The sequence below is a fragment of the Fulmarus glacialis genome, unplaced genomic scaffold, assembly GCF_000690835.1.
Source record: "Fulmarus glacialis isolate BGI_N327 unplaced genomic scaffold, ASM69083v1 scaffold26968, whole genome shotgun sequence".
Lineage (NCBI taxonomy): Eukaryota > Metazoa > Chordata > Aves > Procellariiformes > Procellariidae > Fulmarus > Fulmarus glacialis.
This window is the reverse complement of record NW_009230538.1, coordinates 813-12,657: the sequence shown is the minus strand read 5'-3', so window position 1 is coordinate 12,657 and position 11,845 is coordinate 813. Positions and strand designations below refer to the sequence as shown.

Genomic DNA, 11,845 nt, shown 5'->3' with positions numbered 1-11,845 from the left:
GGGAAAGACAGGAATCTAAGCCTAGGTGTACTAGTACCAAAACCTGATCCCAGTTGTTTTGAAAGAATAAATTCTGAAAAATAGCCTGTAGACAAGGCATTGTTTCAAGAGAAGAGAGTTGACTTGCTGTATTTCTCTGTGTCACTCCCACAGACTGCTGCAGCTTACTGATATTTTTCTGTTTCTTGCCTACACTTGTATCATTCACTCATAGAACAGCAGGTGAGTCTCCTAGCATCAGCTCCTACTACAGCACTTGCTAATGCATACAACCTGACAGTAATTCCTGTCAGACCTACTCAAATTCTGGGATTGCTGTTTTACACTAGATTTACTTCTCTTGTCATATACAAATTTTGTTAGCAAGAAGTGGGAAAGAAATGCAGGAGAATACTGCTATACAATATGAATGTGAAATTGAGCCACTGAAAAGGACGGAAGTTATCTTTTTAAAACTTTCCCAGTAGTGACTAATACGTGAAATGACTTGGAGAGAGTTTGTGAGGTAAGAGGCACAATCCTTGCAAACACTAGAAAAATGAAAAGGAGGTGGAATATACACGTTATGATAGTATTTATTAAATAAACAGATAATACAGGATTTCACATTAGAATCTACTACTGCAACATCCAAAATAAGGTGAAAAATGCCTTTCTTTTAGATGAACTAGGTGGCAGGTGGACAGGGACAGTTCTAGATCAGTGGCTTAATGAGCTATAATATTTATAAACAGTTTACGTATAACCATTTAATTTTACGTACGGCGTATTTATAACCAGACGATCCCATTGTCCTTTAATATCATCTTCAGATGGCTGTTCAGTTATGTATAGTCCGTCAAATTCCAGCTTTCTAGCTACTTCCTTTTCTCTCTTGAATACAACCAGAGGGACCTATGAAAATGACAGTGGACATCTTTGTCATGGTTTATATATTTTTAGAAACCATGATATCGACTTACAGTATTAAGCACTCTTTATAATACTATATAAGACCAAACATCACACTAGCACCTCCCACAAGCAGATCAATGCCTAGCCACTCTCTGAGCAATGGCCATTTTGGAGGTCAAGCCCCTTCCCCTTGCTCCCCCGCAATTTTTATTGCTGACCATGACTTTACATGGCATGGAATATCCCTTTGGTCCACCCAGGTCACCTGTCCTAGCTGTGCCCCCTCCCAACTTCTTGCCCCTTCCCAACGTACTCGCTCAGGGATGCACAGAATGGGTAAAGCAAAGAGAAAGTCTTCTCGCTGTGCAAGCACGGTTCAACAATAACCAAAAGGTGAGTATGCTACCAACACTGTTTTAACCACAAATCCAAAACACACACACTGCTATGAAGAAAGTTAACTCCATCTCTGCCAGACTGAGTAGATGAGGAAAACATCTACATACTGAATAGTGAGAATTTGTAAACAACTAGGTACAAATAGGTATTCCAATATTGCTCCAAAAATCACATTGGGACATAGCAACGTGCTTTAACAAATAATAGATTACTAATAAGATTCAGAACTTGCCTTTAAGCAATAGTATCCAATCACACAGACAAAGGAGATGATAGTATGAATAACTGCCAATGCTCTGAGAGCAGGTGCCATGTAACCTGTACTTTCTTCTAAAACAAAAAACACCATGCCCTCTTCCTCTTCGTCTTCATCAAAAGAGTTCCAGAGATTAGAGTCTTCCTCTACTTCATCAAGTGGCTCTTCTGTCACCTGTGAGAAATTCAAGCACATTGAAAACACACATTAAACTTAAAAGCTTTTTCTTTACTAAAATGACAAATGATGTTTGCAAAGCCTGCTTATGGGAAGACGATAGACCATTAGCTTTGAACAGCAATGTCCTTCATTTTCACAGCAGAAGCCTCCACATCATCTCATGTCACTGAAAGAGAATCTAGAAAAAGCAAGTACAGGCATACAACAGTTTGCAAATATCTCCTTTAACAGTGTCATAGCAAAACCAAAACAAACAATGAAAAAGTTATGCAAAAATGTCTTCTTAGAAGAACCAAGCAATGACAGGGTTATCTAATATGACTGAATTTAGGGTTTGTTTTGTAATCTATGTTGTTCCTTATTACTAGAGTCTAGAAAGAAACAAAGTTCTCATATTATCAACTTGTACATTGACCATAAATTTTTATTTCATTACTTAGTTTAAAGCTTACAAATTAATACAGTATTTAATCAGTATTTCATAAATACCCCAAGCCATAAAGCTGACATACTGCCCTAAATTCTTCCAGCAACTTTAAAAATCTGGCCTTTAAAATAAAAGCCCTAACTGCCCTTCTTTTCACACCTCTATCTGAAAGCTGACGTCCTGTTCAGTCCTGTTTGGCTCCCACTGAGCCTTTCCTATCTATGATAGATGGACTTGTATTGATAAACACAAACTTTTGTCCTCACTCTGCAATAGAATGGGTTGTTGGCTGACCCACAAGACCCAATGAAAAGCAGAAGAGAGTGGGGAGAAAAGGACTGGCATAGACAAAAGCAGACTTCTGCATATACCTTTGAAGTCCATCTTCTCTAACCATTTGGGATGGAAAGAGAGAGGCAAGAAGGGAGCCTGATGGTCTTTCTCCTGGAATAGTGCACGTACATTCTACCCAGTTTTCAAGAGCCTTTTGCGTCTTTACCTGCCCTGTCTCCGAGACTATAACTGTGTTGTAGGAGTTGCTTTTCAAAATATTTGAGATCAGGATTCTAGACTAAATGTTCAGCTTTTGTCTTCTCTGAAGTTTTTGGTTGTAAACAACAGAACTAGAAAATGTAATATTGGAAAACACAAGATTCATCAGCTTATTGCAACTTGCACCCTGTATCTATAAGAGGAAAATCAAAAGGGCCGGATTCCAGGGTAAAGATAAATGTGGACTTTTCTTACGGACTTCAAATCTGTAAGGAAAGGGAAAAAAATGAGGCTTTTATGGATGGGAGTTCTCTTTAGTGAATTCTACCCTTTTCATGGATAGAGGTTGTGAAGATTCAGGAATAAAATTAGTGAAGGCTGCTAAAGATTTTCTTTGTATCATTGGGTTATACACCAGAACCTGAAGCAATTCACTAGATTCAGGTAAAACCCTAAGATTAATTTTAAAGCATGGATGTATAACATTCTTCATCAATGATACAAAAAAGAACTGTAGCCTGCTATGAAAAGGCTTCTCTTGCTTTATATTTCTTCTGCCTGCTCATACCAATCAATTAAAGTCCCAATCCCAGTACAGAAATATCTTCATCACAACAGTCACTAACAACCATATTGAAAATGACAACAAAGAAAATGGAGCAAATAAGTATGAAAACTGAATTATACTCTCACATGGAAACTCAGAATGGGAAGAAATATACATTTGATGTTCATTAGAGATTACTAAATTCATGAAAATATATGAAAAAAGAAATTAAATAAAGCAAGCACTCCCAAAATGCCAAACCCCAGGCCTGAAAGGCATGAAAAAAAATCATGAACAAATTAAATATAACTAAAACATATGAGCTCATCTAGTTAAATAGAGACATTAATCTGATTTTGAAATTATGTATAAACTATTTCTCAGTCAAAAATGAATGTAGTCAGTAGGGTTCTTTAGAAAAAGCAGAAATATAGTCATTGAGAATAATCAGGTGAACTGAAGTCTCTCAGTACCCTTAAAACAAATGAGAGAAAAAAATGCTACAGTTTTGAAATTTGAGTTATTTTAGTCGGATCTCAAATTTCCCATGAAAAGATTAACAATCCAAACTGTAACAGACTTATGTGCGTAAATGAGAAAATGCCTAGAAACACAATCTCAACTATAAAGGATAAATGAAATAAATCTCTTTTCATTCAGCCTGAGTAAAATAAAAACAGAATAGGTTTAACACCACAAATTTTAGTTACAAATTTAAAATATTATTTTAACTACTTCATATCTAAATGCTTTAGTTCATGTTTGAAGGGCTTGTAATAATGGCTTTATTAAACAAGCCTTGAAACCATCATTAAATATTCCTCTGGAAGTAACCAAAAACATTTAAAGAACAATGCATAATCTTACCTTGTAAAATAGAAGAATAAAGTTGATGGCAAATGCAACAAATAGAGCAAGAAACCTTAAGTTATAAAAATTTCTTGCTAAGTAGTGCTGAAAGTAAAAAAAAAAAAAAAAAAAAAAAAAAAATTAGAGGTGGCCTGTAGCTAATATCAAGATAAGAAAATTAGGCAGCAAGGTTTCTAAGGAAGTAAATACATAATTGTGTTGCCTTCATACACCAGTTATAATGAGCAAGGGCATTTCTTGGCAGCCTATTCTCCCCTTTTCATGGTAAGTGGGATTAAAAATAACGGGCTTAAAATTGCAACAGGGAAGACTGAAATAGAATATTAAAGAAAACTTTCTAGAAGGAAGTCTTGAAAAGAAATGCTAGAATACTGGAATAAACTACTTGAGAAGGTTTCAGAGAGTTCATCATTTGATGTTTTTAAGAACAAAGAAAAATCTTATAGAAAATAGAATTACAGATTCTAGAAGTTAGATTATGGAAAATAGGGAGCTTCTAACAAGGAACTCAAGAGGTTAGTCTGTCCTAGGAGAAATAGGACAGAAATTACACACACAAACACTTTATTCATATAACTCTATGAAGTATTAAAAAAATCACAAAAGACTGAATACATTCAGTCATTTGAAAACTCATGCCAATGTTCCTTTTATGATGACATTTCTCCCTTCATTATTAAATAATGTGTTCTATATTACATAAATAAAAATTCAATGACTAAAACAATTTAAGAAAAACTTACAAGCATTTTTGTTTGATAAATTTCCAAAGCTTTGAAGAAGTTAGCCATAACAGCCTCTGGTTTCTCAATTTTTTGTCCATGCCTTCGCTTCTTTTTCTTCATTTTTCCCTCTTCCAGCTGCTCAGATTGTACTTCCTTTGCTTTATCTTGTTTCTCACCATCTTCCATGCTAGAAGAAAGGTTATCTAAGCAAAAATACCTAGCCAAACTTCTGTATTGTAAATGCATTCATTTAGAAGGAATTCCAATTCAGAAAGTTTGGCTTTGAAAGTTAGTTTTAACACTGGGAGAAAAATGATTGTAAGTAAAAGACTTGAGGTAGACAGTAAACCCAGAGTAAAAAAAGTGACCTTAGTTTCAAATGATACGAAAGAATAGAGTTGTTGAGAGGAGATCAAAAGGGTAAAAAGCCAAAAACCAGGCAGAAGTTACTGCGCCAAGTGTGAAGTGGGTAATGTTTGTCAAAACCAGTGATGTACATATATACTCAATACAAGCAACATAAAAATTTTAAGAGTTCACGTGTATTTTCTTGAGCCTGAGGCTGAAGAAGAGAAATAAAGCTTTTGGGATTTGGTACACAGTATCATAATTGAATCACAGTATCACAAAACGAATTCATTTCAGTCAAGGCAATCACTGCTGTTACAGAGATGAATGAGTAATAACAAGGAAGTTTGCTTCAGAGGGTTGCACATTACAAAATATGTAGAAGATTACAATAGTTCCTCCTATACCACTAAACTGCCTTTATGAAAATTAGTATCAAGACTCTATGTAGTAATACGGGAATTTAGTTACTAAACTAAAAAAAAAGCTGAACTTGCATATATGTAAAAGAATGTTGAGGCATCAAGGTGGTTGAAAGTTTTAGGTATGAGGATAAAGAAATGCAGTGTGGTTCACTTTATCGCACTACTACTGCAGTAGGAACGATACAATGGGTTTCTAAGAATGTGTTTATCGATATTCTACCAAAAAAGGTCCCTGTTGTGGCCTCAGAAATGTAAGCCATTTAAACTCAAATTTTTAAGCTGAAGGCAATTTGAATATGCTGCGAAAGTACTTGAGAGGAGAATTAAGCATGGCAGACAAGAGAAGACAACAGGGAATAGGGAAAATAAGTCCAATAAAATAACACAGGTAGAAACAGAGCATGCTTATGGAAAATAAGAGGTGAAAAAGCCTAAAATAAGAAAATGAATGGCACAGGAGATTTTTAGCGAATTCCCAGATATTTATAAATTGCACTGCTGAATATGCTACTAGTGTCTAAATCAGGAGACCAAAATCAGTCAACAAAGAAGCCCAGCAGTGATAAGATTTAACAAAACTTTTAAAAGGGGTCATTTGACCAATCTAAATATTAACCAACTTAATAGTACATTGTAACATGGTCTAGATAAAACAACAGTTTCTGAAACTGCTTATTTTGAAGTTACTACCTTCATACTGAGTAACACTCATCAACAGGTTCTTCGGATACATGGTCCCCCAAAAAACATAGAAGAGTTTAAGTGCACTTTTTAATTACCAGAAGTGCTCTGAACAATGAAAATAATATGCTTAACATCCCTGCAGGGATTGAAGAAAGAAACAAATCATATCAAAACAATTCTGTGACAATGAAATGCAAGAAAGGGACTTTTTGACTGAAGAAGTATGTTAGACGCAGCCTGAAAGGTAACAGATAGGAAATGAAAATATACATCATAGTGTTGATGGCATACTTTAATGAAGTAACAGAAAAAAAACCCCAAAACCCATTTAAATGCACGTATGTGTGAGCATATGTATATGTGTACACATTCTTGTTCATGTAAGACATACATATATACATATATGTATATACACATACATATATATGTATGCATACATATACATATAAACATAGATACACGGAGATAAAAAAAAGGATACTTTTCAGAAAAGCTACACAAAGTGTATCCGGTCCTAAAATATTGACCCCATTGGCACACTTAAAAAAAAATTAACTTTGGCAGATAAGAGAAGAAAGATAAATGAGGCTGAAGTAAACATTTTAAACATGAAGCAAAATAGAAAACAAAGAAAAAAATGATGTATAGCTTTTGAATATGTAAGAATCTCTAGGAGATCTTTTGCACGGGCCTACAAATATTTTAAGGGCATTCATCAAGCTGCAAGCCTACAATGTGGCTGCAGGTCCAGAAAGACAGCATGCCCCTTAAAAGTAGGATGCTGCTAAAGCAAGGTAAGCATTTTAAAAGTTGTTTATAAGGCAGTCATATGTAGCACGACTGGACAAAGGAACAAAGTTCACAACTTGAGAACAGATAAAACAGCAATAATAAAAATTGTTGGGTTAGTCAATCCTTGTGTTTCAATGATTGACTATTGTTGCCTGAAAATTATTTAGGGAAAGTGTAAATAGTAGTAATGACAAGTTGCAGAGTTTTTTTCAAGATTGATGCTCATTTTTAAAGGTAGTTATGGGAATTTTTAAAAAGACAATGGCCACAGATTTATATATGCAGAATTGTCAAGGGCCACAAAAATCAGGTTACCGTTTCGTTGCCCACTGAGATAGTCTGCTGCTTCTTAGGGACTGTGCTCGTTTTCAAAATACTGATGAGACAAAGTGTACATAAAGTGCTTTGAATACTGAGCACTGCTGGGATTCTTTCTGGCCAAATTATCTAGCATTAGGAAGTAGCAAGGAATTAAACAGGAATTGTGTAAAAATAACTTACTCAGCCTTCTCAGCCTCTGCTTTTCTTTCTCTTTCAGCTTCTTTTGCAATTTCAGATATCTGCAAAAAGTATTTTTACTGTCAAAATGGATCCATTCAAATAAAATTTTGGTAACTTTAGATTCTGTTTTCTAAGAAACAAATCAAATAATTACCACACAATACTTTTATACCACTTTGCACTTTTAAAGTTTTAGATTTTTAAAAATAGACATCTCAGACTAGATTTTAACAGTGAAAACTGCAGAAATTCTTCTGATAGCCTTTTTCAGTACAGTGTTATCAACTAACTAGCCCAGCTGACTGAACAACTTAAAGTAATTATACACGGTTATCAGACAGACTATGTGACCAGTTGAGGATGAAGGTAACTACATCCAGATCATATCCTAATACAAAAGTCACTCACAAAGACTCTGCAGTTACTGATTATGTGGAAAATGAACATCAGTTTGCCTCATTCCAAATATGAAACGAGAAATAATATATCAATGATAGCATCAAAAATCTGAAAAAGATCTTTGTAATTATAAAAATATATTACAAAACCCAATTACTTTGTCAAGATCAGCTGATGCAATTGGAAATAAATATTTAACCAACTTCTACTTGTGAAATGTTTTCTTCAAACTATTTATCTTAGGTGGGTTGATGGTTCATTAAACCTTTCCTGTCACACCTCAAAACCATCTAAGTATGTGTTTACAACATCCCCTTGAGATAAGGAAAAACCAATATACAATTTTACAGATGACTAACTGCAGCAAAGAAGCTGGGGCCTGGATTTCAAAAACCTTTAGGCTCAGTGCTGCAAAGTAAACTCATTTCAAATGCAGTTTAGGTATCTAAGCTTCACTGGAAATCAAAGAGATGCAGGCTCCGAAATCCTAGATTCACAAAGGAATCTAAAGTGCCTAAATTTGTTACTATTCATTTTTGCAAAAACCTATCTTAACTCTTTACCCTCTTCTGTATTCTCTCAAGGTGCTTAGACACCAGTTGTGTATTGGTGTATTCTCCTACATTTCTAGTTAATACATAAATACAGTTATCTAAACTTTTTCCCCAGTACTCACCTGGATGCCTATCTCTCGCACATAAGAGGTGAAAGAATTTATGAAAGAATTTACTAAATCGATCTTGCCTTGCTTATCTCACCTCTTATCTGTGGAACCTCATCTAGTACACATGATGATGGAAGGAACCTCATCTAGTACACATGATGGAAGCATGTGTAACTCTTCCACAAAGTTTCCCCTAAGATCTCAAGCTGGTGGAGGGTAATTCAGAGATCATTTGATGACGCCTAGTTCTTCTAAGGGGTAGGGTGGGGGAAGAATGAATAAATCCCTATCCATCCTCTCCATCTCTTTATCATATGCTCTCTCAGTTGTCTCCTTTCCAGGCTGAAAAGCCTTAACCTACTTAATTCCACACACAAGATTTGTTCCATATCAAGTTTTGATAACTTTTTGACCTCCACTGAACCTTTTCCAGTTTTATCACATTCATTTTGAATTGGGGGAACTTGGTCTTCAAGACACAGACACACTTTGGGTTCATGGAGCATAATAATATTCTGGGGTTTTCCTCTCCCTCTTCCTTTCTCAACAACTCAAAATTTCAGTTTGCTTTTTTGATCTGTGTTGATTGACATTTTCATTGAACTGATACTTCTGTACAACTCTATTATGTTCCCAAGATTTCATACCCAAACAGTAAAATGAGCTCAAAATCCAACATTTTACATATAAAATTATAACTTTTCCTCCCATATACATCACTTCACTGATTTTCATCTGCTATTTTAAGGCAACTTTGCAGTTAGCTCTTGATTTTACTGCTACGAATAACTTAGATTCATCAGCAAACTCTGTTAGCTCACTACTCACTTCTTTTCTTATTTGTGAACCCACACAGCACTCAGCACAGATTTCTGTGGAACTTCACAGTAAAAGCTAAGTCCTAACAATCTTCATCATATACAATTCCATAGGTTATTTTGCAGTTTCTCTGGCTATATGGTAATGTCATTGACCTTATCACTACACAATTGCTTTTCCAGTATATAGAAGTGAATTTCTGTTTCTATCCATTTTTGTAAGTTTTATTATTGTAAATGCTTAAGAAAGACACAGTAACTTCCTGAAGGGAATTTTTGATTCTCACATTGCTGTTTCTTCTTTGAGCTCTACTTAATAGTTATATCCCATGCTCTAACTGGATTACTTGAGCCGTTCACAACGTGAATAGCAATGTCTATAATATAGAATGAGTGTAAAAATTATTTCGGTAAGTTTCACTAGGTAACATATTAAAAGTAAAAGCTGGATAAATTGCATAGCTGACTTCACGTTAATGACTCAAAGTATCTGCATAAATTACTGAATATTTTTATCAGTAGTTACAAACAAATCTGAGAGAAATGTATAAATCCAAGTAAAGCAGAGAAAATTCTAAAATATTTACTCAGTTCTGAAGTAAAAGATTTATTTCAACTATTGTTCAAAATATTTACTCAGACCTGCTAAGATCTTTACGTTAAAATAGTATTTTTAAATACAAACCACATAACATTTATGCTAAATGAGACAGGATTTTAAAAGACTCATTTTTAAGTACACACATAAAAATGAATTAATAAATAAATAAGAAAAATAAATGGAAAAATACAGTCCGATCTAGGCAATAAACAAATCTTGGAGAAAAACATACGAATGAAGAGGAAATAATGAAATAAGAAGTTGTACAACAGAGGTTTATATGATTATATGATAAACATTAAAGTAACAATAAATCCTGGCAAAATTATTTCAAATAATAGGAAAAAAGGATATTTTATTGTACATGATCAGTAAAGCATGTAGAAGAAAGACGATAATGATAAGGCAGTATTATGGAAAAAGTAGATTGTAAAAATAATTGAAATATACTGTGAAAAAATGGGGTTTGCAGAATAAACAAGACTGTAAACCACTTAAAGCAAAAACTGTGCCTAGAAAGCTGCTAGCAATTTATTGCAGTGAAATCTAAACACACTGGGCTGAATTTTTCTGCCACGTAAACTCTCCTGTTTGTTTTTAAAAGAGTACGGATTATAAAGTATGTTCTCACTGAGAACATTTATTAACAACTAACTGGCAAATAATTCAGTTACTAATAGAAAATTCAGTAATATATTTGTATTATTATTATTTTCTGCAAAGAAATACAAAATCTCTTTAACATACCTGTAATCCTTTTTTCTTACGAACTGTGTTTTCCAAAGATGACTGGATATCAGTACCAAGGATTTCTGCAATATCTCCAAGTCCAGCATCATGACCATGTTTTGAGCCACCTTCTTTCTTTGTGTGAATGCCAAAAATGTCTGAGATTATGTCAGTTTCTCCCTTTTCACCCTTCACAAACTGCACAAGTTCAGCTGTGATGCCATGCTCAGCACCTTCAGCTTTTTCTGCTTCCATAACATCATCATGGATTCCAAACTGTGTTGGGTCAGGCATGTCCCCTAATATTTTAGTAACTTTAATGTTTTTGGCTCCTTCAACCAGGCCACCCCCAAATACAGTGCTCCAAAGAATCTGGAAAATTCCCCACACTATAGTAAAAAACAGTTGGAACATCCCTACAAATAGGATCCAGAAAAAGGAGAAAAACACTTTTACCATCTCTTTTACTGTCATCTTTCTAACTTTCCTGTATTGTTTCCTTAGGTTCTTCACAGTGACCATTTTTAAAAAGTTGGCAACATTCTTCTTCACTGCAACACAGGCCGTTGCAAAAGCTGAAGCAGATTCCAGGGACTTTTCTTCTTCCTCATCACCTCCAATATCCATTACATAACAAGGCTCCGCCTCTTCCTCTTCCTCAGGCCTCTCAGATGAATCTGTTTCAGAGATCTGGGATGCTAACTGCATTTCAAAGATCGTGTCTTCACAGAAATTCACAAAAAGTTCCATTTTTTCTTGCTCTCCACCTTCATTTACAACATCAAATATGAACTGCCTTTTGGATTCCTTCACCTGCGGCTTCTCCCATTGCATTCTACTGGATTCACTGATTTCAAAGTAAACTCTTTCTATTTTCTTGGCTCCACCCATTATTTCAATACGGCCAAGGTATGGTTCAAAGTAATTAAGAACACTTTCCGCAGGTTCAAGTAAGCTCTGAAGGCGTGAATCATTAGGCATGTGCTCTGAAAGGTTTGTTAGCAATACTGCTACATTGAATCCAATGTCTTTGGCTGGTTCATGGAATCTTTCCACAAAATCAACATAGTTAAACATATCATTTTCATCAGCTT

The 11,845-nt window shown here is 34.8% G+C and overlaps 1 protein-coding gene across 1 annotated transcript in view; it reads right to left on the bottom strand.

The window, feature by feature from the left end:
• The window catches only part of LOC104081504 (ryanodine receptor 3-like), a gene marked incomplete at its 5' end in the record, with an annotated part of 25,958 nt that overhangs the window by 13,445 nt on the left and 668 nt on the right, over window positions 1-11,845 (bottom strand). Inside the window, 6 exons of the mRNA XM_009584283.1 lie at window positions 764-894; window positions 1,526-1,723; window positions 4,063-4,149; window positions 4,809-4,977; window positions 7,541-7,599; window positions 10,770-11,842. Coding sequence (XP_009582578.1) covers window positions 764-894; window positions 1,526-1,723; window positions 4,063-4,149; window positions 4,809-4,977; window positions 7,541-7,599; window positions 10,770-11,842 — 1,717 coding nt within the window. The remainder of the gene's footprint in view (window positions 1-763; window positions 895-1,525; window positions 1,724-4,062; window positions 4,150-4,808; window positions 4,978-7,540; window positions 7,600-10,769; window positions 11,843-11,845) is intronic.